The sequence below is a fragment of the Emys orbicularis genome, chromosome 2, assembly GCF_028017835.1.
Source record: "Emys orbicularis isolate rEmyOrb1 chromosome 2, rEmyOrb1.hap1, whole genome shotgun sequence".
In the NCBI taxonomy this organism is placed as follows: Eukaryota; Metazoa; Chordata; order Testudines; family Emydidae; genus Emys; species Emys orbicularis.
In genome coordinates, this window is record NC_088684.1 from 57,867,956 (window position 1) to 57,895,854 (window position 27,899).

The following is a 27,899-nucleotide window of genomic DNA, read 5'->3' on the forward strand; positions in this document are numbered from 1 at the left end:
TGCATAGAGAGAGAGAAACAGTCTTACATTACTGTATTAATGAATGCACACACAGGAAGCTATTTTATATCAACTTAAACTGCCCACAACACTTTATAACCAAAATTATTGGGAAAAGCTAGCTAGGTGTCCAAACATTATCCTCATGGGAAAAGTGGTGCAAGAGTTGAAGTTAGTTCTCACTGTCCAACTAAGCAATGTCTTTCTTGATCATAGTTCTCCATCTGTCTTTTAACATGACACTGGTTCGGTTGTTGAAGTCATAATGAATCAGAATTTTATTCCAATTTCCCACTCCAAACTTCTTTACCCCATCCTTCAGTCTACTGTCTTCTTCCCAAGTCCATCGCTTTAGAAAGAAGAGAACAATTGTATACACTAAATTTTCACCACAGAAAGTTCTAATTTGACACATTTAGTATAAATACCAGAAATGTATGAAAATATTTTTTATATTTCACTTATTAGTTTACATGCATTCGTATAATGCTACATTAAAGGTAGGTTAATTCTACATTTCCAGGTTACATCTGATACTTTGGGAGATATTCTCCTGTTTGGGTTTGGAGGATTTACACACAACATCTGTTATTGCACATTACCAACAAAGCATGAAGATTACAGTTGCTGTTACAGCTGCTGTGGAGTGCTGGCAGTTATACATGGTTTTGCTCAAACTGTCAGACAGCATAAACTTTTTAAACCAGTCACTAGGTTGGTTTTGCCACTTTCTTTCAAGGACCACAATACCGGAGGCTATATGCATCCAGCCTAAAGGTTACCAGTTCAAATGTTAAAGAATAAGTAGATACCCCTTTAGAATAAATAAATTTGGGCTGCTCAAGTTTCACACAGAAGTCACATAATAAAAATATAGGTGCATTTTGAAAATTCTACCCAATGACCCACTGGCTTTCAAAATTTACTAAGGAACCTAAGCTAGGCAGGCTCTTGAAAATTTTATCAGTGATGATCTAATATTAATTGACATACAGAATGACCATTAGGACATAAAACAGTACTTCTCCATATGATACATAGGTAGCTATCTGTGACAGTTTCACTTGAGAAATAAGTATCAAAAGGAGATGCTGTGCATCAACACCAATGGCATTTCAAATGTTAGTTCTTTTCATATGTTTAGTATTTTTCATCCAGGATTTTAAATACAAGCGTGTGTATTATTTCCATTTAAGACAGAGCAGTAAGCAACTTGCTCAAGGTCATAAAGCAACTACCCATCTGACATCTAGTCATGTGCACTAACCAGAAGGTCATGCTACGTCTAAACTAATCTAAGACTACAGCAGTATATTTAGTGTATTTTGCTATTAATGCAACTATCATTATAGGCCCACAAGTACAAAATTAAACATACAAAATGCATCGAGTTATCAAATATGACAAAAGCACTTCCAAACCCAACGAAGCTACAAACCCTCTCAACTCAACCCTCAAAAAAAGTCTTAAGTCGGGGTCCCCAACGTGGTACCCGCGGGCGCCGTGGCACCCACCGAGGCGTATAAGTGCACCCACGTACTGGCCAGCGGACGAGCATCCGCTGAAATGCCACCAACATCCAGAGGTGTCGCCACCGAAATGCCGCTGATTTTCGGCAGCGACGCCTCTGGATGACGGTGCTTGTCGGTGGCATTTCGGCGGATGCTCGCCCGCTGCCACGGTCCTCTGTGGCTCGTCGTCCTGCGCCTGCCAGATGAAAAAGGTTGGGGATCACTGTTTAAGTCATAGAGTTAAAGACCAGAAGGTACAACAAGGTCATCTAGTCTGTTCTCCTGTATATCAGGAGAGACCACCACCACCTAGCACCCACACAGTAAAACAAAACAACAACAAAAATTAGACCAAAGTATTAACTGAATCAGGCTGGATAAAAATTCATGATTTAAAAAAAAAAAATTAAAAATGTATTTTTTAATTAAAAAAAATATGGGTATAGTTTTAAAATAAACCTATTTAAAATTTAATTTGAAACTTACTATAATTTATTAAAATTATTTAAATTAAAAATATTAAGCAGCACAAATTTTCTGCTGAAGATCAATGTAAAAAACTGATGGAAGTCACAGGCTAAGCACCTGGAATCAGACTTTGTTGAAGTGCTAAACTAACTTCTGACAGCAGTAGCCTCTTCTGTATGTGCAGAGAGAATATTTTCTTCATTTCTGTTTATTCAACTACTTCAGTTCAATTACTAGTTCAGGGTGGCCCAACTGGCGGCCAATGGGCCACTTATGGTGCCCATGGTGTCCACTCCCCCAGCAGCAGCTGCCTGGAATGTAGAGAGCATTGTGCAGTGAAATGCTGCACATGCCAGAGACCTGCTCTACAAAATGGCATCCTTTGCATGGCATGACTTTGCACGTACCATGTGTGCGAGGTCCCGCTGCATGGAAGATGTCATTTTGTGCTACAAAATGGTGCACTCTGTATGGTAGGACCTTGTACGTTTGGTTCATGGGAGGTCACACTGCCTGGAGAATGCCATTTCATTTCTGTATTTGGCATTTGGAGGTGCTGCACAACTGCTCATGCAGCCCATGTGACTGAAAAGTTTATTCAGAGTCAAGAAACAACGGGGAGTTTCAAACTATGAAAACTTTTTTTCTTCTTCTGATCTATCAGTGTGAGAGGATGAGCTCTATTAGTTCTAAAATCTTGAAGGAAAATCAGTTCAATTTACTAACTGCAGATAATACTTTGTTTTATTAATCAGTTAGTTTTGAATGAAAAACATGTTTTGATAAACCTATGTATCCAGCATATTTAAGATTTTTTGTATTAAATAAAACTATTTAAAATGCTATTTTTGTGTGCAATTTTAATCAAATTAGAATTTCCATTCAACTAGAGCTTGACTCAAATCACAAGTTAAAAAAAAAAAAATCTAGTAAAGAAATGCATCCTCCATTTTTAAACATAATTAAAAATATAAAAATGATTAATCTGAATAAACGAAAGCTGAGATATAATATTTCTTAAATAAGTGTATATAGATATGGTGCATCCTCCTGATTAGTAAAAAGTAATACCAAGCTTAGTGTTAAGGCTATGTTTAAACGAAAAAAATCAACATGTTGGAATGGTTACCAACCAATGAGAGTCAACCTTTCTTTAGGAAAGAACTAGAGTACAAAAGCAAAAGATGATTTAAATCATGATTTAAATTGGTGATTTAAATCAATCCACCAGGAAGTAAACACAATGTTCTTGTAATACACTACTACAGCAACTTAACTCTCTTTTGGACAAATGGAACGATGAATAGGAGAAGCAAACTCTAGAACATAGCCCTTCCTCTGGCAATTCCCTGCTCTCAAGACATACAAATCTAGGGGAACTGTCAGCTCAAGTGTCCCAGCTGATCTCAACTTTCAGGGTAAAGCATGGAGAGGGCCAACCTTTAAAATACTCTAACTATAAAGCCTATTATGTTTCAGGTTCAGACATCTCAAATTCCATCCAGAAACAAATGGGAAGCCAATGGAATCTAGTTGTATAGCTCTAACAGGTACCATTTCATTCACAAAAAAATGAAGCAAGCCATTTGGAAGTTGATAGCCCTACTAAAGACTCACTTTTAGCTAGCCTTCCAATGCTGATGTCCACTCCTGAACCTTACCAGTCTCTCAAACAGCATTATATACAGTATACAGAATTAAACAGAGTTTCAAACCACACAGAAAGAGTAAGAGGGAACTAAAATATACCCCTTGATTTTTTAATTTTTACTGTTATCTTGTTCATTCTCATATTTTACTGTTTGCATCATCCCTGGCTGTAACATATCTTAAGTAACATTGTAAGCTGCTTAGAGCAGGAAACTGGCATATCCTTATAGCACGATGCATTCTCTATCTGCTAGAGAACTAGGCAACAGCAGTAACAACTGGCAGATTTCAGAATTGGATCCTACCTCCCTCTGCCCTGTTCGTTCATAAGGTGAACATTTGTAATATAAATCTAAATGTACTCAGTTGTCATTTTTCACCCCAGCATCATAAAGAGTTTTAGTGATAAAGGAATAACCCTGTAAGGGTGAGTTATTCTGGAAGTGCTACCAGAAGGATAACCACAGCAGTGCTAGTACACTAAACTACATGATTTATGTCACCAGACCCTTTCTTACTCCTATGTATTATTTAAAAATCACATTGTGATAGCACCCAGAAGGTACCAATAGGATAGGAGCCTGAGTCTCACTATGTTAAGTGCGTAAAAAACAGACACCGTCCCCACCCTGAGTTTACAATCTAAAAAAGTTCCTCTCCTAAAAATATTTCCATTTCTATTTCAAATAAGTTGGATTTTAGTTTAAAATGTCAAGCTTCCTCATACAGTTTGAGTGTCCCCTTCCAAAGCTCATTCCTGAAACATAGGATGAAGGACTCTACAAAGACTGAGAGACTCAATAGCTTAGATTTGTTCAGGGCTAGAGGTGTTCCGGGTTAATGCTGCTAGTTACCACCCGTTAAGCCAAATGGTGAATCGGGCCACAAAAAGAGCAAGCCAGCACTGACCCACAACTGAAAAGTTGGTGAGAAATAATTACGAAAAGCAAAGCTAACAGTTTAAATCCCCTGTGATAAGCTACTACAAACTCCTCTTAAATCCTTTACGTATAATTGCTCATGTATGGAAACAAGTATTACACATACTTGCAAGTTAAGTTGAATCCTCCCCACAAACCCTCCCCCCCCCCCCAAACTGAATTTTCTTTTTTGCCACTAATAAAGGTCCAATTCTGGATCCCTTGCTTCAACAGCAAGCCCCACCGATTTCAGTTGGGCTCCTCATGTCACTGAAGGACTTCTCACACAAAAAAGGGGTATAAAATGGAGCCCTCTAGCACCCTAAATAAGTAAGTGGCACTTGCATCTGTAGAGTTCAATTTACTACTGAACGGCATTAGAAATTAGAGAGAATTCTCCTTTCAATAGTGTTGCATCAGACTGAAATATGTAGCTTAACTGAAAAACGTTGCTATGAAAAGCTGAAAAATGGGCACTGAACCATTGCAATGAAATGCCATTACAAAACAAGAGCAAACAAAGCCAACATTGAAAGAGGGACTGCATGGAAAAGGGAGTTCTAAAAGTCAACAACCCTTTCTGTGACATTCACAGCATTCTTTCATGCATGCAGACAGTCTTATATAACCCACGATTATGTGGATGAGCAGACTCAACTTTCTGGAATACCAAAAACATTGCTCTGTGTAATATTGATATTAGAGATCCCACTGACAAGGACTACTGCACAGAAATAGCAAGGAGATAAAGTATGAATTCTATAGGTTCAGGAGAGCAATTACGTAGAATTTGAATTTTTTTCTTTCCATTCTTTATAAGAATTTAGGAATTTAACAATTTTTCCCACCCCCCTACCAACTTTTATCTGTTTCCATATGTTGTTGGGTTTCTGCATTTTTAACAGGGTTGACTTAACTATATACTTAACTTTAACCATCATAGCTTCTGGTCTTCCTAAGGTATCTGTGCATGAGCATCACTGAAGTCAGCACAAGTCTGGGAAAGGTGTTTGTAATTAACTACTGATGCACAACTACCATAGCAAAGAACAAAATATTGATAATATATACAGCTTTTCTGTATTAGTGGGGAGTGAAAACTTAACACCAGGTGCAGTATAAGGGTTTTTTTTTTTTTTTTAAATCATGTGGCAATGTGCCAATATTCTTCATGTCATTAAGTGGCAGTTTTTGCTACCTTAATCAGTAACGAAACAAGAGGAAAGGGGGCGTTGGCTTTGAGCAATTTGAGGAATAAATATTTTAAGGCAAACAAATACATTGACAATGTGCTCCTCTAAAATTTTGTTTTGATAAAACATCTGTAGCTTCTAAGGAGATGGTCAGTCCCGTAATTATTTGTAAAGTTTTTGACACGGTTAATCATTGCTTTGAAGTAAATTGTGTTTCAACTCAGTGTTTTAGATATGGAAATAGGCACCACATTAGTCTCTGGGGTATGGATGTTGGTGGCTTAACAATGGATCTCTTATTAGTAGATGGTCTAATTTGAGGATTGGATGTACCTGTAAATTTAACCAGTACTTTGACTTTGATATAGGCTGTTAAGGAAGGGAGGAATAAAGGTGCTAGAAGGACATTTATCCACAATAAACTGATAGGAAAGTTGTTTTCTCTAGTTATTCTTAAAAATTTGAGTCACAAAAATAAGTTAATCTTTTCCTGATGAACTCAAGGTAAAAGGATGAATCAGCTTGTGTCAGACTGTTGTAAATGACAGTTTGGCGACTCAAACAAGATTTCCAACAATCTTGTGCTGACTCTCTCTTCAGAGTGCCCCTCTACGTTGAAAACTGAAGCCTATATTTTAGCTTTAACTGTTAGAAGATTTTATCATTATTTCAACGGTCATCATAACAGTCATTTCAGAAAGTTAACTGTATACCAGATGCATTATTTCAGAAAAGTAGAGTCTTGTTCCCAAGCAAACATCCCTATATTAAACTCACATTTCTAGGTTTCCCAAAGTTAAGTGGCACTTTAGTTTGTCTGTGATGTAACTAGTGTTTAAAATAGTGACTACAAACAGATTTCTACATTTTCTTCATGGATAAGGCCTTTATAAAATGCAGCATTATGGGAAGTTGCCTGTTATCAGACCACAGTAATAGGTTTACTTTGAAAACTCCAATTATGTATTTTCACCCTTACAATGGAGCACTTTGTTCACTAAGGTGACAACCCAACATTAAACCACTGCATGACAAAATCATTGATGCTGGCTTGTCCAAAGCTCCTGCAAGGAACTGCTGTCTTGAAGCCTATAACCTAGATAATGTAAATTAGGTATGGTCTAGTTTATTTAAAGTTTTCCATTCATGACTTAGTTTTCTGTAAATGAGTATGTTTGAAAAAAGATATACAGGATGCTGAAACCCTAAATAGCAACAAATAATACACTTTGCAAGTTTGAGTTTCATTAGTTACTGGGCAGTATGTTGCTATTACTCAAGTGGGAAGAACGCTATGTTACATTTTCTCTAACTGAATACCCATACATTTTGTAAATTAATTTTAGGTCCATTTACAGTATAAAACCAATACACACCCGCTTCTTTCGGCCAGTTTGGCTGTGAGACAGAGATTTTCCATCATTTTCAATGTTCTGCAAATCACTGAGACCTAAATCAATAAGTTAAGCACACAAAGATCAATAAATGTCGACATTCTGAACCTAATTCTCCACTGTAACATTTACACCCGTGAGAAGCAAGAACATCTATTTTGGACTATTGTAAGTGTCTATATGGGATAAGCACAGTGGAGAATCAGACCGTCTGTTGGGGTACTCAGAAAAGGATACTTAGAAATGGCCACTAAATTCCTGCAAGAGATTGTACCAGTAGAACAATTTTACTTGTACTTTAACGCTATTTAGAATTCTTGTTTATTAAATATTTAAACGTTTCTCCATTAGTACAAATAAAACAGTACAAAAAAAAAATCTACCTTGTAACTATTTACATGCACTTTTGTCTACCTATCCATCTCCCCTGCGGCTTATTTTAACATCCTAAGTCTGTGCAGCTTTGTCACAGCTGTCTTTTTTTAAAAAGCTAGTCACTGCCTACCTGTTTCTTCTTCCTCCCTCACAAAATGAGGAATTTCTCCCCAGAATTACCCTGGGGAGAGATCCAGGACAGGCACTACTAACTGCTTTCTTATAAATAAAATATACTCTAAAGAGCAATAAATCATGAAGTGGACAGCATAATCAACTGTTTCCTAGATCTTTTGATTGGTTTGTGCCTTCCAATCATTTTAAAACTTTAAGAGCTAAAATTTGTAGAATTTGGCCCCCAAATCTGAAATCAGGCAGAATCTTGAATCACCGTGATTGCTGCTTTCCTGTTCCAAAGGCAGACAAAAAATGGTGGAGTACTTGAACAAGTTAGTAGCAAATTTCAAGGGAGGAAAACAGTCAGGTAGAGGCAATATTTTGAAAGCCCATGAGTATCAAGATAATTTATCTGGGAACCGTTATATTGCATTCTGTGTACCACAAGTCTTAATGAAAGCCACAGTATACTCACTTTGAAGACAACTGGTTTTATTGTGTTTTGTTATCTCATTAGAAGGCACGTTTTCTAGCTTCCAGAGGGTGGGCTGTGCTAAGGAATAAAGGCGTTTGCGTGACCTGCAAGATACATAAAGATATAACAACTAGACCTGCTGAAACATTCAGAATACGTGTGACAGCTATGCAAGCTAATTTTTCGGTTTGGTCACTGAACTGGAAAAAAATATTTTTTCCAACAAACTGAATTTTCATTTTTTCTTGTCAAACAAAACATCAATCTGAAGTGACATTTGAAACTTTCTAAACTAACAGTTTTGAAAAGAAATAGTTACCTACATTTCCATAACTGCTGTTCTTCGAGGTGTGTGGCACATGTACATTCCACTAGAGGGGTGTTCACGCCCTCTTGCAAAGATGTCAGATTTCTCTCCCCCCCAGTGGTACCCATTGGGGCAGCTTGAGCGCCCTCTGTCGCTGCGTGGCACTGTGTGCTGGTATAAGAAGGCAGAGCGATTCCAACCCCTCTGTTTCTTCGTACCCATTTGACTCCAATAGAGCGGGGAAGGCAGGCAGGTTGTGGAATACACCTCAAAGAGCGACTGTTGAGGAAAGGTAAATAACTTTCTTCTTCTTTGAGTGATTGCACATGTCAATTCCATTGTAGGTAACTCACAAGCAAACAGCTATGGAAACTGGCATCGTCAGTGCACTGACGGTCGATGGTGTAATGAGAAGTGAAAGTGTGGACTGATGACCAAGTCACTGCATTACAAATATCAACAATTGGTACTCAAGCCAGGAAATCTGCAGAAGCTGCTTGTGCTCTAGTAGAATGTGCTAGTTCTGGAGATGGTGGGGTTGTGTTACACAGTTGGTAGCACAAATGGATGCAGGGAGAGATACTAGGAATACTACCTTCATGGAAAGGTGAAGGAAGGAGCAAGTCACGAAAGTTTCAAAGTGGAGTCCCGTTAGACTAGTCAGGGCTAAATTAAGGTCCCCAGGAGAGATGGGATCCTGCACTTGAGGGTATAATCTGGCCATGCCCTTCAGAAATTGACTAACAATCGGGTAGGAGAAAAGGGGCCTATTATCTTCCCGTATACGGAAAGCGGAGATAGCAGCCAAATGTATCATAAGAACATAAGAATGGCCGTACTGGGTCAGACCAAAGGTCCATCTAGCCCAGTATCCTGTCTACCGACAGTGGCCAATGCCAGGTTCACTCCCTCTGGGGCACCTAACAGGCAATGATCAAGTGATCTCTCTCCTGCCATCCATCTCCATCCTCTGACAAACAGAGGCTAGGGACACCATTCCTCACCCATCCTGACTAATAGCCATTAATGGACTTAACCTCCATGAATGTATCCAGTTCTCTTTTAAACGCTGTTATAGTCCTAGCCTTCACAACCTCCTCAGGTAATGAGTTCCACAAGTTGACTGTGCGCTGCGTGAAGAACTTCCTTGTATTTGTTTTAAACCTGCTGCCTATTAATTTCATTTGGTGACCCCTAGTTCTTGTATTATGGGAATAAGTAAATAACTTCCTTATCCACTTTCTACACATCACTCATGATTTTATATATCTCTATCATATCCCCCCTTAGTCTCCTCTTTTCCAAGCTGAAGAGTCCTAGCCTCTTTAATCTCTCCTCATATGGGACCTGTTCCAAACCCCTAATCATTTTAGTTGCCCTTTTCTGAACCCTTTCTAGTGCCAGTATATCTCTGAGATGAGGAGATCACATCTGTACGCAGTATTCGAGATGTGAGTGTACCATTGATTTATATAAGGGCAATAATATATTCTCAGTCTTATTCACTATCCCCTTTTTAATGATTCCTAACATCCTGTTTGCTTTTTTTTTTTTTTAATCCTTATGGAACTAATGGTCACATTCTGTTTTAGATCTAGAAGGTAGTTCAGCACAGCTTTCGGGTATGCTTTGTGAGGAGACATACCTTTCTCATGAGCCCAAATGGAGAAGCACCTCCACTTGGGCAGGTAAGTGATTCTAGTTGAGGGTTTTCTACCATTTAGAAATACATTCTGGACAACCATCACTGGTGGTATGAAGAAACTGAGGGGGATGGGGGATAGCTCTGCCCTCTTAAACCAGCATGCAGTGGCGTGTGGCCACAAAGAACCTTCAAGCTGCCCTGATGAGTACTGCTGAGTAAAAGAGAAATCTCCAACATCTGTGCATGAGGTGCACACAAGTCTACAGTGGAATTGACACATGCCATCGCTTGCAAAAGAACAAGCTGTTTTGACTTTTTCAAAATTTGTTTCCTCATTTTTTTAATCAGCCAAGACTATTCAAGAATTTGGGTTGAATTCTCAAATAGTTTTGGTTGCCTCAAAATTGCATTTTTTGGCAAATTTACCATTCGCCATAAAAATTTCACCCAGCTCTAGTGAGACAGAGCAACAAAAAATTCTCTACCTTTTTAGATGTTCTCTTGCATTCTCGGATGATTCATCTGCAATACTTCTCTGATCTTCTAGATTACTTAAAAAAGTAAGATAGACATGTTTAAACGCCAAAAGTCATCCCCTAGACTTCAACCCTTCTGTCTAGTCAAGTGACCTTACCCTCTCTAATAAAGCTTCTAACAAAGTATACAAAGGTTAGTTATGTAGAACCATTAACCTCCTTAGAGACCCATTATTAGCCTATCCTTAAATCTACCCAGAGTATTAAAAACAAAAAAATAAAAACAAACAAACAAAAAATAGACTAGTGGCAATCCCTTGGCCTGCCAAAAAAACAAGAATACATGACTAAATATAATACATGCTTAAAATTGAAATATTAATTATAACGAAGTCCTTCAAGGAGCAGTATGCCCATATTTTCAAACTTTAATTCTAAATCCTTCTTATAGACAACCTATGGAAACCATTTGTATTCTTCAACTAAATCTTCCCTATCCTGTATTCTATCACTCTCTCTCAAGAGATGTAATTAGTGTAAGGCACCATCCTTACAACATTTTACAATTACTTTTCACTAACCGTCTAATCTGCATCCAGGTTACCTTCCTTAGTGAAATGTTCAGATCAAGCATAAAAACAGTAGCAGTGAGGTCTACATCCACATGAAGATCATCTATTCTAGCCCACCATCTTTCTCAGTGAGAAACAGCTTGTAGCAGATCTAGGATTTCAATAATCACTACAGCACATTCAGTCAGAAAGAAAGGCCTCCAAATTTACAAGTTTAGTCAGTCAAACTTCCACAACATCCCTCATTATTAAAAGCATGTCAGTGCTTTCAAACAGAAGCTTTAAGAAGTTAAACCATTTGCTCTACTCCAAATCAGTTTTTTAGGTTACTGGTTTGGAAGAGACCAAACTACTCTCTACACTATGATCACAACTAGTAGACAGACGATCTAATTTACTAGAGTCATCAGTGAACTAGGGACAGGTTTCTCCCCTCCACTTTGGCAGCAGCATACCAGGGCATGAAACCCCTGTCTCCCTGCTCTCTCTTCTTCATATACCAGTATGCCCTGAATTTGAAGGGCAGGACTAAAAAAGCTTGAGTATAAAGAAAAAAAATTGAAATCTATTTAATTTAACTGTCACAAGGTTTTGTTCTCTGACAAGATTTGTTTAAGTTAAAAATGTGCATCTTCACCAAATACTTACCAAGTCCGTGCCAAGCCCTACCAACTTGTTTTCTGTTGGACATTATCTTTTGGAAGAATTCTTTTACCTCTTTGTAGTTGAGCCCTGCACGGGACTATTTTTTTAATCCTGCCCCTTAATACCTGGTCCCACATTGTTTCTTGCATTTGTATCCCGCTCCTACCCACAAAAACCTTAGATCCTGCAATAGAGAGAGTCTCCCATGGTACTAAAAAACCAAAACTATGGTTGGTTAATATATTGTATATTAATGGAATTTACACAATTTTTACCACTAAAAGAATAAAACAAATCTTGCTTAAATCATGTAAATAAAACACTAACTCCTGCTATAATAGACAAGTCTCTATCTCTCACTTAAATTTGAGTATTAAAACATTGATTTAAAAAAAAAAAAAAAAAAAAAAAAAAAAAAAAAAAAAAAGAGAGATATAGTATTTTCCCACAAATTGCCAGAGTCTGGTTTTTTTTGCTCACCCACAACAAAGTACATTTTACTCGCTAAGCTAATTTTAAATACCACTGATAAATTCTTATATGGTTACTGGTATGATGCTCAGTTACAAACCTTTGTTCTGTTTCCAAATTACTTTCATTATTTGTTTCAATAGTATTTTCAGGTTTATTGTGTGACATTGTTGCTTCCAATCTTTTAGTCTCCACCTCTTTTGTGGCTGCCTATGAGGATTGTAAGAGCAAGTGATGCATTTATTTGAACACAAACTGCAGCTAAGTAACAACATGTATTACTGTTACAATGCATTAGGTATACTAAAGTAGTTACTTTGAAGAAATTTCTAATAGTAACATTTTGCCATTAAGATAAATATATTCAAAGTAGCATTCATTAGGTTATGCATCGAACTACAGTTCCATCAGAACACTTATCAAAGTTCAATAACCAAAGACATTTTAAGAGAGGAACACATTTGATGCTATGTACATTACAATGCATGTTCAAATAAACAAGGGTATGTGGGGGATGCACGTTGTACATTTTAGAGCAATTCTAACGGAGCAAATGTTATTCTAAAGGCAGATTCAATGGTACTGCTTGTATGAATAGATCCTACCGGCTTTCTTGCAATTTTAAATTTAAAACTAAATTTCTGATAGCTCAGAATTTAAGAATATTGGTACGACATGTACAGCAGACACTTTTGGTGTGGCTGTAACAGTAACAATCATCATCTAAGGCAATCAGGATATATTTGTGTGCTTATACACAAGTGGAGAGAGAAGCAGAAAAAAAAGAGTGCAATATTAATAGTCAGCTATCAGTGTGTCAGATGTTTGAAAATTTAAAATTAAAGGGACACATTTGAAAATCATGTTTGTGCCTGAAAATGTTGTACCTGTTATTGTTAAAGTTAAAACACGAGATTGTAACTGACAAATTGAGAAAAAAAAAAAATTACCCCCCCCATTTAATGTGTATGAATTCAGACGGATTTTTTTGATGGCGCTTCCTCCTGTCTCAGTACTAGCCTGATGACACTATCTACACATTGCTCTGGCACAGCTTACCTATTTGCTCTTTTCAAAGCCCTGCAAGGAGTTCACCAATAGCAGTAGCAGCTGCACTTCTGAAGATTCCGAGTTTGGTGGTAGTCAAGAAAGACACCCTTCACTCTGACCCACATATGGGCCCCCTTTGCCTTACTTACCTCCCTGCATGGTACCAAGGGACAATGCAGCCAAGTGAGGGGGAGTTGTGGGACTTCTCTATGCCAGGGAAGTACAGGCATGTCCGTGGATATGTGTAGAAGGGGAAAAACAGCTGACTGTGCAATGGAAGGAGGGGGCTGTTCGTTCCCCAGGATTCCTCTGCATGTACCAGAAAGTACTTTGGACATGGAAAGGACTAACCTCAGTGATGCTCCTGAAGAGTTTAACAGGGATGGATAGGAAAGGAGGAGTGGTATACTATGGGCCTCAGAACATTTGGTGTGGAGCTCCTGGGCCTTCCTGTCTCACCTCTACTGAAGAGACACACAGCAACAGCAGGGAATTATCTAAAGGAAATTTTCTTTGGTGCCCTAAGAGGAATCTGAATTTTTTTTAAACCAATAAAAAAAAAAAAAAAAAAAAAAGTTAGAACAGAGCCTGTCATGGATTAACAAAGCAACTGACTGCTCAGCCAGAGCTGACTGGCAGCCCCACAGCAGCTGTGAGGATAAAAGGGCTGCAAGGCAGGAGGGTGGGCAACTGCCAGAAACAGAGGGATAGCAGAGAAAGGATCCCTCCAGTATACCGGTGAGAAGCTGCCAGACAAACCAACCCACTGAAAGGGGAGAACCAGGGCAAGAAGCTGGGGAAGACTACAGAGGTAGGAAGTCACTCAGGGAACAGCAAGGGTCTGTGAAGGTCTACTGCTGGCTGTTACTAACAAGGGCCCTGGGTTGGAACCCAGTGGAGTGGATGCACCTGGGTTCCCCTACCTACCCTAGCCAGGGTCTCTTACAGAAGAAGCTCCTACCTCCAGAAGAATTAGGACTGATTAGCTCCTACTGGAGTCACACAACTTCTGTTCCCTATTATCCTAAAGGGGACAGAGACTTTTGAAGACCTGGCCAGGAGGGGTCAGTTCTTGACAATGACTTGACAAATGCAGAGTTGGGTGTGACAGCATAAAGAACAATGGAGACAGGTTGGCGTAGTTCCTCATTCTCCTGCAAGGGGACACTAGCAGATAAAGACCCCCATATTACAGTGCCACTTTGAATACTTTAAGTGTACTTAATACTTTGAATGCTCTCCTCTGGTCTCCGCTTCTAAAAAAAAGTTACAGAAGCTCAGATTCATTGATTTAAAGATTTGTTCCTCTCTTTAGTTTTGTTAAATACCACACAAAGTTTTAGAAGCAATCCTCCTAATTACTCAATTATAAAAGCACACATTAAAGAATTTCCCCTTACTGTTGACTAGGTATAGTTTTCAATAACATATCTTTTCAATATCTATGTAAAAGACAATGGAATTTATTAAAGTGTCATCCTGAAGATGAACTGCAGTAGAAGTGTTGTTCCTTCCTATTTGAAATCATTTTTGAGATAGAGAGAGAAGTGAAAATAATTAGATTCTTTAATCTGATATTAATTTACAATAAATGTCTAAGCTGTATAATACTAGAAGTTTTATAGATTTAAAGAAAAAATAATGTAACTAGCTATTTCATGCTTATTTTTTAAACAGTCTGTTCTAGATGACAAAAAGTGGCCCTCTTACCAATACACAAGTTTAAAAGGATCCAGTTTTAATCATACAATTCTTATTTTCTCATATCTCTTTTCTAAACAAAGCTTGTTGTGCAATACTTTTGTTTCCCACATTAAGAATCTATTTTCTGTAGTAATTTTTGTGAAATTTATTTTACTATTCTTCTCTCAAGCACATGCTTTACCTTGTTTATTAAAAGAACCATGTGTGGCAAGATAAGGCTCTTCTCTCTTTAAAAGTGCTCAAGGTACTGTTCTAGTTCAGCTCATCTCCTGGACATTTTCCATCCCCTATATTTTGCCTCAGCATGCACCATTTTTATTAGTTTATCAGCTTTGTGTTTACTCAACATACCTTGATTAGAAAGTTCGTTGAGTTTTCTGTCAAGAAAACATCAATGTAAGACTTGATTTTATCGATCAAGAGATTGTAACTGAAGCTCTGAAGAAAAGGCAGATCTGGATTGTTCCCATTAATTATTAAGGCCAGCTTCATTCTTAAAGCCTATAACAGAAAGAAAATTCAGAATATACCAAAAATTCATGTATTGTAAGTAATTATATAAGCAACACCTGCAAATATATTTTATAATATGCTTAATATCACTTCTCAAATTTCTATTCTGCACTGGCTGGGAATGGCAATTATCAAAAATGGCCAAGAAAGGACAGCTATTTACTAGTAACTGAGTCCTCTGAAGGTATTGCCTACATAGATCCTTATTTTGGGTTCTGTACCATGCCTTATGAGTTCCAGAACCATTTCAAGGAGTTTGGGTTGCATGAACATTAAACTGTAACCTATGGATTCCAAAACTTTCCAAATGACCCTTATTTCCTCTTCACCTTCTTTAAGCCAATCCGTCAACTCCAAGGAAATGGGGAAAAGGAGAGTAGAGCAGACAATTCAGAGAACTCCAGTTGTTAGTAAATAACACCTTTTCTCTTTTATTGCCTCTGCAAATTACCACTCAAAGAGGTTAGCAATTGTTAGTAATATTCAGAAAAAGAAGAGCCAATTAGTACTAAAGCAATGAGAAAAAGTTGGGTCAAGATGTGACCTGAACTCCAGACAACAGCCTTCCAAATCCTGCAGACAGTACTACAGATTCATGTTTTGGAAGCTGACATAGCTTTAAATTTCAACTCCTCCTTGTGCTGCAGTTTGTGGTAACTGACACCCCATAAGGGTACAAATTTCACTTATAAAAGAGGAAGTGAATAGAGCACTCTGCAGCGGTTCAGGTGGAAAACTCAGGAGTATGACCAGAATAAAATTCAGGTTCCAGGCTTCTAGAAAGCATTCAAGTTTCTTGGAAATGCAAAGTTGCTATGGAACCCATCACAATCCATGCATGGATTTACCTTGTTTCTCAGCACAATTATCACATGATGATTGAATATTCACTAAAAGTTCTTTCTTAGACTGTGCTTCTGCTCATAAGAAACTACATAAAAATGAAGTCTTTATTGATCAAATCTGTTCCTCATGAGTATGACGAGTATCATCTGCTTTAGAGACTAAAGTTTTTAATTGCTCTTTACTCCTGTTTGAATTGTACTGACAACTATTATGAGGAATGAGGTGGATTCTATTTCTGCTTGTGAATCACTAAAATTGTTCACTGAATTCCAGTTATGCTGGTGAAATCCTAATCTAGACAAAGCTGTATTGTCTACTCCTGGAAGATTACTTTCAGCCGCTTCTCTCACTGAGCCAGCTGTCAGAGTGAATATGGCAAACAACAAACCCCAAGCTAAACAGCCTGATTTTATCCCCCTTAAATTCTACACAAAAGGTGAAAATATAAAAAACAAAAAACTTTAGAACCCCCAAAACCAAGACACCCAGAAGTTACCATTATTACCTTATTGGATTCCGATTCTGCAAATAGTCTTTCAAGGACTTCTGTAGCTTCCTTAAAGTATCCTCTCTCTATGTGGACGGCTACAGCCTATAACGAGGGTAAATAAATTATATCTACAGGATATACTAAAATGCAATACCATTTAGAAAATCTGGAAGTATAAAACTTAAATTTCTGCAGCTTTTCAAGGCACCAAATCTATAGTAAGATAGGTCTACTTAAAACTCAAATTCAGATTTTAACTGATTCCCCATGATAAGGTATTATAGTGGGAGAAATTTGTTTTTACTATTAATTTTAGAGCAAGTGAGTTCATTTTGTTATTTTTCTGCATCTAGCTATGGTACAGTGTGGGTGAGTACTTTGCTGTAAGAAACAGAAACAAGAAGTACAAGATTCAAAGAATGATTGGACATTTATATGGATGGCAAGAACTACCCAGAAATAGTTAATACTAAAAAAAAAAAAAAAAAAAAAAAAAAAAAAAAAGGTTTTGAAATGACCCCATGCCTGAGATTTTGCAAGTGCAGATTATCCCACAACTGTCTAGTGTGGCATACCTCGCACCTTCCCCTGAAATTCTCATTTATGGTCTCAACAGCAGTTACACCTCATCCCACTTGCATATATGTAATATTTTCCTGCTTTTGAACTAGTGTCATCCTCATTTTATTTTTAAAAATCACATTCAGATGAGCACATTACATCTCTTTATTTTGATGGGTAACGTCAGTTTCAGAGAGAGAAGCCCTGAACATATTGCAATGTATAGAATGTTCCAGATCATTACAATTAGCAGATAATCATTTATTGCATGTATGCAACAAACAATTTAGTAATTTATTACCAAAATAAAAGTTTTTTCAAGTGTGTAAATGACACTAGTTCAAAAATCCAAATGTAAAGATTGGTATCTTATAAATAATCACTTCAGCACAATAAAAGTTTTTCCACCTCAACCTCACCTGACCTTATGTTTGAGAAATAGAATAGCAAAATGGAGTTTCATCAAGAACTTCAAGAAAGGGCTTTAGGTTAAGTCAAGCATAAAAAAATTTCACCCCCAAAACAGTAATTTAGTCAGACGCTATAAGGGCCTGAAAATAGGAATTTGGAATGCAAACTCAATTCAATTCAGCTACTGTTTTACTAAAAGACCAGATATTAAATTACTCCTGCTGGAATTCTGTGCCACTACCCAATGCACAATTTGCACTGAATTAATGTTCCCTGCAGAACTTTACTTTTTCCCCCAACACAGAATTTGTGATTTCCTCTCAGCATTCCCGCTGGGGGGCAGAAAACGGGAACGTGACTACATTGTGTTATTTTGACAACTAAAATATGCAGAACTCCCCCAGGAGTATAAAGTGTAAGTTGAACTCAGGCAGTTTTCTTTTGAGTATGTGAATTACTAGATTGTTCAAAACATTTATGCAGATCAACACATATACCTGAATCAAAATTAAGCGATGAATGTCTTCATGCAGGTTATCTGGTTTGCTTTGCTCTTCTTCAAGCAATTTCCAAATTGACAGAGCAGATTCCAAAGGTGAAATTCTCTGATCGCTTTCAAAGCGATGACCTTAAGGAGAAAATGAAATAAAGTTTAGAAGAAAGAGCTACCTCTGAAGTGGCAAAAAGTAATAGCATGACACCATTTTCTTAACAGCTGAAATTATCACATGAAATATATTTAATTTTATGTAATTTTTTTTTTTATGTACACTGTGCATAATGAGTATTAGTGTTTTAAAAAATTCACATCTCTTCAAAATATTTTCAGTGTGTGGAGGATTTGCTGTCTCACATTTTCTTCAAATGTGCTCTGCAGAGCTGAATTAGAGTCTTTTCAATGTTAGCAAAACACAACAGGAACTGAACTCCCTCCTACATACTGGTGACCACACTACTGTGCCTTTGTTTTTAAAGCAAGTTATACTTCTCAGTGTTGTGATTAGCTCAGTATTCTTGCTCATAGGTATTAAGTTTAAATATGATTGCTTGTATGAATTTTCTTTATTTTGGATGTACACCTCTACCCCAATATAACACGAATTCAGATATAACACGGTAAGGCAGTGCTCCGGGGGGGGCTGGGCTGCGCACTCTGGCGGATCAAAGCACGTTTGATATAACGCAGTAAGATTTTTTGGCTCCCGAGGACAGCATTATATCAGGGTAGAGATGAATACCTGGAATCTGGCTCAGTTTTTCCTCTTAATTTCAACTGATTAAATTCTGACTCTCCCTCTTCTGCATATACCGCATACAGAGTAGTATCTTCCTTAGTTTTGGAAGGGTTTTCCCCCCTATTTTTTAGTATGTTTCTTAACTATAGACAGATTATCATTCCTCCTGAAACTATTGAAATAGAGGTTTTAAAGTCAGCCACACTTAATATCACTTACAGTATAGCTGGAGACTCAAAGAAAACTGAAGTGCCCTCAACTTCAGACAGTAGAGAAATATTTATATAAACACATTTCCATCTCTCTCTCTCTTCATATTGTTGCTTCAGTTACTACTAAACTTACAACTTAGTTGCAACTAGTGGCCTTTCAAAAGCTCCCGTTTTGACATTTATAAGAGTCTGAAGAAATCTATTTCTGGGCCACTGCCTACAGCACCTTCCTCCCAAAGGAGGCATTTTGTAGTGCTTAACGAAGGTGTCAGCTATAGACTAAGTGGCTGTTCTGCAAATTTCAGAAGTGGATCCACTAGCTCGTCCCACACATGAGATTGCTAAAGATCGCATAGAGTGTGCCTTGATCCTTTCAGAGATCCCCTTAGATGATTTGTAAGCTTCCACAATAGTCTAATCCAGTGGTTCTCAACCAGGGGTATGTGTACCGCTGGGGGTACGCAGAGATCTTCCAAAGGGTACATCAACTCATCTAGATATTTGCCTAGTTTTACAACAGGCTACATAAAAAGCACTAGTGAAGTCAGAACAAACTAAAATTTCATACAGACTGACTTGTTTATACTGCTCTATACACTATATGCTGAAGTACAATATTTATATTCCAATTGATTTTGTAATTATATAGTAAAATGAGAAAGTAAGCAATTTTCCAGTAATAGCATGCACTGACACTTTCATATTTTTATGTCTGATTTTGTAAGCAAGTAGTTTTTAAGGGAGGTGAAACTTGGGAGTATGCAAGACAAGTCAGACTTCTGAAAGGGGTACAGTAATCTGGAAAGGTTGAGAGACTCTGGTCTAATCAACCTAGCAATGGAGGACTTGGAAGCTCTGGGCCCCTGGTATCTTGAGGGGAAGGACACAAACAAGGAGCACAAGCTTCTCATGGATTCTGTATGCTTGAGATAGATTTTCAGAGTTCTTCTGACATCTAAGCGTGCCATGTCTTTTCAGATGGATGTTGTAGTTTTGGACAGAATGAAGGAAGGTTTATGGTGTCCTGACCACCACCGTGTCCTTTTGGAACATGCATTAAGGCTCTTGTATAGATAAGGCTGCCAGCTCTGATACTCACCTGGTGGATGTGACAGCTACTGAGAAACAAGTCTTAATGAGTAAATAAAAGGTCGCCAGTGAAGTCAGAGGCTTGAAGGGATGGCTTGTCAGGACCCCCAAAGTTAGCAGAAGTCCCATTTTGGGAAAGTGCCCTGCTAGTCTGACTGCTTGAAGGAATTTAGCTCCTTGTGGATTATCTGCCAGGAAGCCTGAGGATACTGCAAATAGCACGCTACTAAAAGTGGACACCTGATATGTAATAGTACTAGGCTGAAGGCCTCTGTCTGTGCCTTCTTGGAGAAAGTCAAGAATGGTTAGAATTCCTGGATTTCTGGGATATGCACTGTGCTCTTGGCACAGTTGTTGAATCTGCAGTGCTTGTGAGGACTAAAGGATCTGGAAGGCAGATAGGCATGCCTTTGCACACATTGTCATGGGCTGACCACCATCGTAAGGAACCCATATTTGATTGAGGAAGTGGTCCCACACCTTTACTATGAAGGCTTGAAGACTTCTGATGAGTGATTGTGCCCATGGAGCGACCCCTATGCACGACACCAGGAATCCTAGCCTTTGGAAGCATAGCGAGAGGATATATTTTCTTGTTGCAGAGCCACAGAATACTGAATACTGGATGCACCAGAGAACTTATCCTGGCACAGATGAAGCTGTATGCCTGGAAGAGATTCAACATCCAAGATGTGTCCCTTTGTGCTCTTCACTGTGATGGAGCTCTGATCAAGATGCCATCCAGAAGGGTGTACAGGTGAATCCCCTGCAACCCAAGTCTATCACTACCAATATTTCTGTAAAAACCCTGGGGGCCGAGGATAGGCCAAATGGGAGTGTTCAGTACTGATAAAGCAGGATTGTTTTTGATAATTGGAAAAACAGACACTAAATTTAAAAACAAGAAAAAGTTGAACACTGTCTGAATGTAATCAGGTGAAAAATATATATTTAAGAAAAGCAATTTAATTATTCACAGTTACTAAGAAAAGTGGGGATTGGGGGAGGAGGAAGGAAAGGAAGAACTCGTCTGGTGCACCATACCAATTAATGGAGAAAAGCATATCAGCTTCATCCAAATAATAGTTTAAAATCAGAACTACATTAAAAAAAAGAGAAAAGTTAACTGAGAAATATTTACCAAGTGTTTTTCCTTCTGAAATTCGTGTCAAAAACTGACACAGGTACACTGTTTTCATCTGATGAGTGGCTATTTTGGACAGTCCATTAATAATAGCTGAAAAAGGAAAGAGTAAACTTAAATCAGTTTTGTTCCAGCAGTGCCACACTGTGGATAGAGGTAAAAGAGGCACAGAACTTGCCATATCTATCAGATTTAAAGTACTTTACTAGTCTTCTAACCAAAGTAAAATGCTTTTAAAAAGTATTAGCAGTCATTTTCAAAAGTGCATTAGTAAATAACTTTCTTCTCCATTACAAAAGGATGTAATCTAGTTCATATTTAAGACAGATGACTTGAGATTTACAACAGCAACTAGAAGTGATGGAGCACACCAGAGGTTCATATTCTGTAAAATATTTGGCTAAATTCAGAATCGCACAACACCACATGTAAATGAAAGCTTTTGTTTCGCTCACAATCTTAAGTGAGATAAATAAAATACAACTGGAGACTTCAAAGACATTTTGGGGAATATCCCAAAAGCATGTGCTGCCTCAGAGACCAGGAACAAAGGAAATATGATTACCTAGAAAAAAATTCATTGTAGCTGTTTGACTGACAAAGCAAGTGTGTTACCATAACAGCAGCATCTTAAAGCACAAGCAAGGGAAATCCTCTTGCAACATTTCACAAGGAAAGAAGAAGGGCATATATATTACTATTATACCTATTAGGGTAAAAGTAGTTTTTGGAAAGAAGTAATTGAAACACCAGGGGATTATGACCATCAGTCTAAACAGATTCATTAGAATTAGAAATATTAGACCAAACCAGGGTGGGTCAAGTAAGTAGAAAGGAGACATATAATATATTTCTTTGGGCTAAAAATATCAGATTCAGAAAGTGGATGGCATTGTAACATTGTTTAATAGACACGTGCAGTTTAGTATTAAAATAAATAAATCAAACAGCAAGGTAAAGTTACAGTGCATAAAGTTCATATTTATTTGTAAGGTGCGGAACAAACTGAATTAATGAACCCTCACAACACAAAGGGTAAGTAGCCAAATGAGAAAAGTAAAACGGGAAGGGGGCAGGAAGGTCAAGTAATTTGTCCAAGACCACACAAGCATCAGAGGCAGAGCCGGGATTGGAGAACAGCAATTCAGCAAAGCACTTAAGTATGTACTTTGTGCTAACTGGGGCTCGAATCTGGGAGCTCCTGACTCCCAAGCCCAGTGTTAACGTCACTAGACCGCACTGTATGCGGCAGTGGTCATTCTATTTTACTTAAGATGTATTTACATAAGGAAAAATCAAATTAATTTACTTGCTTACGGTAGTAAGTCATGGTCCATGGGGAAAGTTGGAACAGGCACTACAAATTTAATAGTGTTTACAAGTTAGTTTATTTTAAAGCCCTTGGTTTATTACCCAACAGCTCTAAATACTGTATTGCTTTCCAGGCTTCCTTTACACTATTTCTTTACAGTTCTACTGCAGTGTGGACATGGGGAGCAAGAGCAGTGGGACTACTGTAACTCTAGACTTCAGCTAGAGAAATAGAGTTTTGAATTGCAAAATAGTGAGAATAAATTGTGGAACTACTTCATTGGCCTTCCTCATCGCAACCAAAATAGACTAGACAAACTAGAACTTGGTTTTGGATAGCACCCCTCAAACACAAATACTTTAAGTTTTACATTTGTAATGTAGGGACTTTGTAGATAATGATTTCCTAATACAAATAGTACATTCCTTAGCTACTGTATCCTGTAGATGGAGCCAGAGTTCAGAAGATTTTAAAGAAACTTGGAGTTAGATTTCAAATAACTGTAGAATGGGTAATGTGTAAGAATTGTATTTCTCTAGCTGTAGAAGCCATAGTGGAAACTAAAAGTCTTTGCACTGGACCTATTAAAGTGTGCAAGACATTCCAGTTTCCTCAGCAGCTGTATTTTTTCCAGATCTTTGACATCAAACCTGTACTGTGCAGTTGTAATAGTGTATTTTGACCTTACCTTGAAGCAAAGTAGAGCTTGAATTCTATCTAGCTCTGGGGAGGGAGGCAAACATGTGGACATTTTTCAAGGGAGTGGAGAAGGGAAGAGTTTTCTCAACCACATGTCCTATTATTGATAGCTATGATCACTGCTTTACCGTGTTTTTTGCATTCCTTCCTGTCTCTCCCCTTCCTTCAAACTCTGACAGAAAGAGCCTTTGTTCCTGTACATTAGCACTTTCCACTTACATGAAACTGAATGTAACTGCAGTTAGATGATCTGACATACTGTTCGGGTATAAATTGATCAACGTACTTTAAACTAACAGAACAGATGGAATTTCAGAAGATGTTGCTTTAGTCAGTTATCTTGTTAAAAATGCTTTGTGATACTGGAATAATAAAAGTTCAATGTAAGAGTTTCAGACAAATATTGCAGCAAGTTGGAAAACTGTTTATACCAAAACCAGAAATACAACATTTAGGTTGCTTAAACCAAGACTGGAGAACTTCGCTGGTCCATAGTTTCTCTCTTGAGAGAGATGGCACAAATAGCACAGGAAGAAAAAAAAAACCCACAAAAAAAACAAAAACAAAAAAAGCCACACACACAAACAGCGGGTGCACGTTTGCCAAATATCTAGGGCCCTTCGTTTTCAGTTTATTTTATTTTTCCTGGGAATTTATCAGTGTTTATAACAACAAAAACAGGTGAAAATCAGTGCAAAAAACTATTCATAGTTTTTCTGGATAAATATTGGGGCTTATTTTGGTGGATGGAAAGACGGGGGAAAAAGTATTCAGTAGATTAATGCTTTGAATTCTGTTCATCAACGGTGGTTTGCTGCAAAACTAAAACAGAACTCAAAACACAATGCCACCTCTGAGTTTAAGAAAACAAATCACCCCCAAATAAAACTTTTCATGTGAATTAATGGTTTACTGTTGTAGACTTACAACTATTAGCCTATTTACATTTAATAATTGGGCTACCACCATTTGTAGCACATACACACAACTTCATCCTTTTCTCCTGTTTTTATTTTTTTTAAATTTTGAATATTTCCCTGTGTTCTGTAACACATTCTGATACAGATTGTCATTTTCTTCCCATTTTAGTGGGTCAAATCTTTAAACCGTTATCTGCCAATAGCTTGAAATGTGTCCGTGGTGGGGGTGAGATTCATCAGTACGTTCAGATGCTCACGCACTTCAGAGCTTGTGTGCCCGTTTGTTTAGTGTGTGCATCTTTTAGACTAATACAGGGGTAGGCAAGCTTTGGCAAACGTGCCAACGGCAGCACGTGAGCTGATTTTCAGTAGCACTCACACTGCCTGGGTCCTGGCCACCGGTCCAGGGGGCTCTGCATTTTAATTTAATTTTAAATGAAGCTTCTTAAACATTTTAAAAACCGTATTTACTTTACATACAATAGTTTAGTTATATATTATAGACTTCTAGAAAAGACCTTCTAAAAATGTTAAAATGTATTACTGGCATGCAAAACCTTAGAGTGAATAAAGGAAGGCTCAGCACACCACTTCTGAAAGGTTGCCGACCCCTGGATGAATACATAGCCTTACTTCAACAGACAGCTTTGCATATACACACAGACTAATGCACTATCGTAATACATATATCTCACGCAATGTATTGTATTTTCCTAGTAAAAAAAGTTATTTTATATATTTGAATGATACAAAAGTAGGGTGGAAAAAAAAATCAGAAAAAAAACTGAATAATACTTTTTGTAAAACCCAGAAATTTTTCAGTAAAAATCAGTTTAACTGAAAATTAAGGGGCTCACAAATATATAAATTAATCCAAAAAGATTTCACCTACACTGTTTTATTTCCAGTGTGGAGGGAAATTGCTAGTATAATAGTACATTGAGTCCCTTCCTATTACTGTACATATAAAACTCCCCCCACAAAAAAAATATTGAGTAAGAGGGAACAGACAACAACTGAACAAGACACGTGGCAGTAGACAGATGGAAGTGGATACACAAGGAAGTGGATACACAAGAGCATCTCATCTAATCTCCCATAACTGTTCCATAGGTCACTAGTGGCCTTTTGCGATCTTCAAGAATCCAGTGCTTCTGAGAGATATTTGGAAACTGAGAACCATATCCAGAGGACACTGCAATTGCAGAATAGCGCTGATGGGCAATAGTTCAGAATTCAAATCAGCATGACTAATGTAGACAATGGACAAAAGATGTGTTTCTATACTTAAACGTTGGTTCAGGTTAACTTGATTTTTTTTTTCCAGGATAAACTGTCCTGCCTCCCCACCCTAGCATTTTTTGCTTTGAATCATGCAGCATCTCAACCCACATTAATTAACTCACTTTCAAAGTGAGTTAATTGACATTCAGAATTATTTCATATCCACTGTTCTGCCTCAGGCAGTCTTTCCACTGCTCTACCACAGTGCTTTGCTAGCCACATGTATGCCTCCTAAACTCTGGGGTCATCCTGACCAGATGTCACAGTCAAATACCGGTGTGTAGCCAGGTGCGCCCCTTTGCAAGCAATTCAAGCCCATGGCAAGTTCACACACCCAGAATCTTATTCCAATTATAGAGCAGCCATACCCCAGGCTGAGTTCCTGGACTTCCTTGCCCTCTGGGGAAAAGAGTATTCCCAAGACCATCTGAATAGCAGTCACTGGAATGACCAGATCTAGAAGTGGCCAAATGGAGAAGGAGCTCTGGCAGGGTTATAAAAGCATCAGGGACAACAACAAGAGCGCATGTGGTCTGCAGCTACTATGAGGAGCCAGCCTGTACTTTTGCAAAGAATGCCATCATTGATCTTTGGCATGTTGTGGACACCAGGGAGGATACACATGCAGATGCTGAAGGAAATTAGCTTAATCTGGGATAAGAAAGTAGTGCGGATGCACTAGTTTGGAAAGAAGTGGTTTCAAATTACTTAACCTGGAAAAGCATAACCCCAAACAACTTTCAAATGTAGACATGCCCACAGATCTGATCCTTACGGTGAACTACTAGTGTCTGTACCCTGGAACAAACGTTTGGGGGAACGCCCAAACTAATCTTCACAAGTGTGTCTCACTGTAAGCGCTACCTAGAGCTCGTCGGAGTTTTCCATGGGAAAGTGAACTGTTCGGTGGGAAAAATCAAGATGGCGTCTCCGAGCTGCCAACTGGGAAGGCTCTTGTCAATGTCAATCTCACTCCTGCCTAAGGCAAGGAAGCGAACTTTACAAGCGCGTTTCAGGCAGCAGCGGAAAAGCCCCGCGCAGGTTCTCCAGAGACGCACGTTCCTGGCAGCCCTTTCCCGGCACCTTTTCCCGGGTTTCACTTTTTGACCTGATCGGGGGAAGGAAAAACGTTCAACCGTGAGGATCTCCAGGGCGCAGCCAGCTCCAGCAAAGCGCTGCCAAGAAGACCAGCGCGGGCCGGGAGTGCGGCGGCAGAGCGCTCCACGAGACTGAGCTTCAGCAGCGAGCCGATGTATCTCACGGAGCGGGACGGTTAGTGGCAACGGCGGCTCGACCCCCGAGACTGAGGAATCCTAAGGGGGGCCGCGAGATGCACTGGGGCCACGGTCAGAGCAGGGAGGGGCGACAGCTCAGTCGGCGACAAGAGGCAACGCGGGGCGGCCCTGCTATAGCGGCCGCTACAGGTGTGCGGGCAGCGCGCTAGGCCGGGCCGCGTCTCGTGTTGCCGTGTGGAGGCTTCCCCGCGCGTGGGCGCCCACACAGGGCCGCCCCGCGTTGCCTCTTGTCGCCGACTGAGCTGTCGCCCCTCCCTGCTCTGACCGTGGCCCCAGTGCATCTCGCGGCCCCCCTTAGGATTCCTCAGTCTCGGGGGCCGAGCCCCCGTTGCCACTAACCGTCCCGCTCCGTGAGATACATCGGCTCGCTACTGAAGCTCAGTTTCGTGGAGCGCTCTGCCGCCGCACTCCCGGCCCGCGCTGGTCTTCTTGGCAGCGCTTTGCTGGAGCTGGCTGCGCCCTGGAGATCCCCCCTCCTGCCGCCGGAGATGTGACGACACAAAAAGCTCCAATCACGGAGTGGCCGCGACCCGCCTTCCCCAGCACCGCCCCCGGCTCAGCCCGTCTCACCCTGCGCCGTGTCCCGGCTCCGCTCGAAGTCCCGCGTGCGCCCCTCCCGGAAGTGCCGGCACAGCGCGTAGCAGATGAACTCCAGCATCCAGCCCGCGGCTACGGCCTCTGTCTCTGCGAACAGCCCGGGGGACTCCTCCACCTCCCCGGCCCCATCCATCTCCCCGCGGGGCCGCGCTCCCGGCTGCGCCACCTCGGCCCCGCTTTGTATTTTCAAACCCGCGCTCAAATGACGTCAGACCCCGCGCCGCCAGTAACCGCAGTACGGGCGGGATTACGTCACCACTACGCGCGTGCTCCTCATTCAGGCTCCGCCTCTTCCGCCCTGCAAACCCCGACCTCTGT

General features: G+C 39.3%; 1 protein-coding gene across 1 annotated transcript; it reads right to left on the bottom strand.

Annotated features, from left to right (window-relative positions):
* Nucleotides 1-190: 190 nt before the first annotated feature.
* TERF1 (telomeric repeat binding factor 1) lies at nucleotides 191-27,714 on the bottom strand. The gene is made up of 10 exons (XM_065398295.1): nucleotides 27,555-27,714; nucleotides 21,472-21,567; nucleotides 18,292-18,422; nucleotides 16,838-16,924; nucleotides 15,325-15,474; nucleotides 12,320-12,429; nucleotides 10,541-10,606; nucleotides 8,104-8,207; nucleotides 7,119-7,192; nucleotides 191-349 (listed from the first exon to the last, which is right to left on the bottom strand). The coding sequence occupies exons 1-10, from the start codon at nucleotides 27,712-27,714 to the stop codon at nucleotides 191-193; spliced, it is 1,137 nt and encodes a 378-aa protein (XP_065254367.1).
* Nucleotides 27,715-27,899: the final 185 nt, after the last annotated feature.

What these genes read in the sequence shown, in the direction of transcription:
- TERF1 (XM_065398295.1), bottom strand. Translation starts at nt 27,714, where the DNA reads ATGGATGGGGCCGGGGAGGTGGAGGAGTCCCCCGGGCTGTTCGCAGAG. An exon ending in GAGCCGGGACACGGCGCAGG is followed by an intron (nt 21,568 to 27,554) that starts GTGAGACGGGCT and finishes TTCCTTTTTCAG; the next exon opens with CTATTATTAATGGACTGTCC. An exon ending in TTCAGAAGGAAAAACACTTG is followed by an intron (nt 18,423 to 21,471) that starts GTAAATATTTCT and finishes TTTCTCCTTAAG; the next exon opens with GTCATCGCTTTGAAAGCGAT.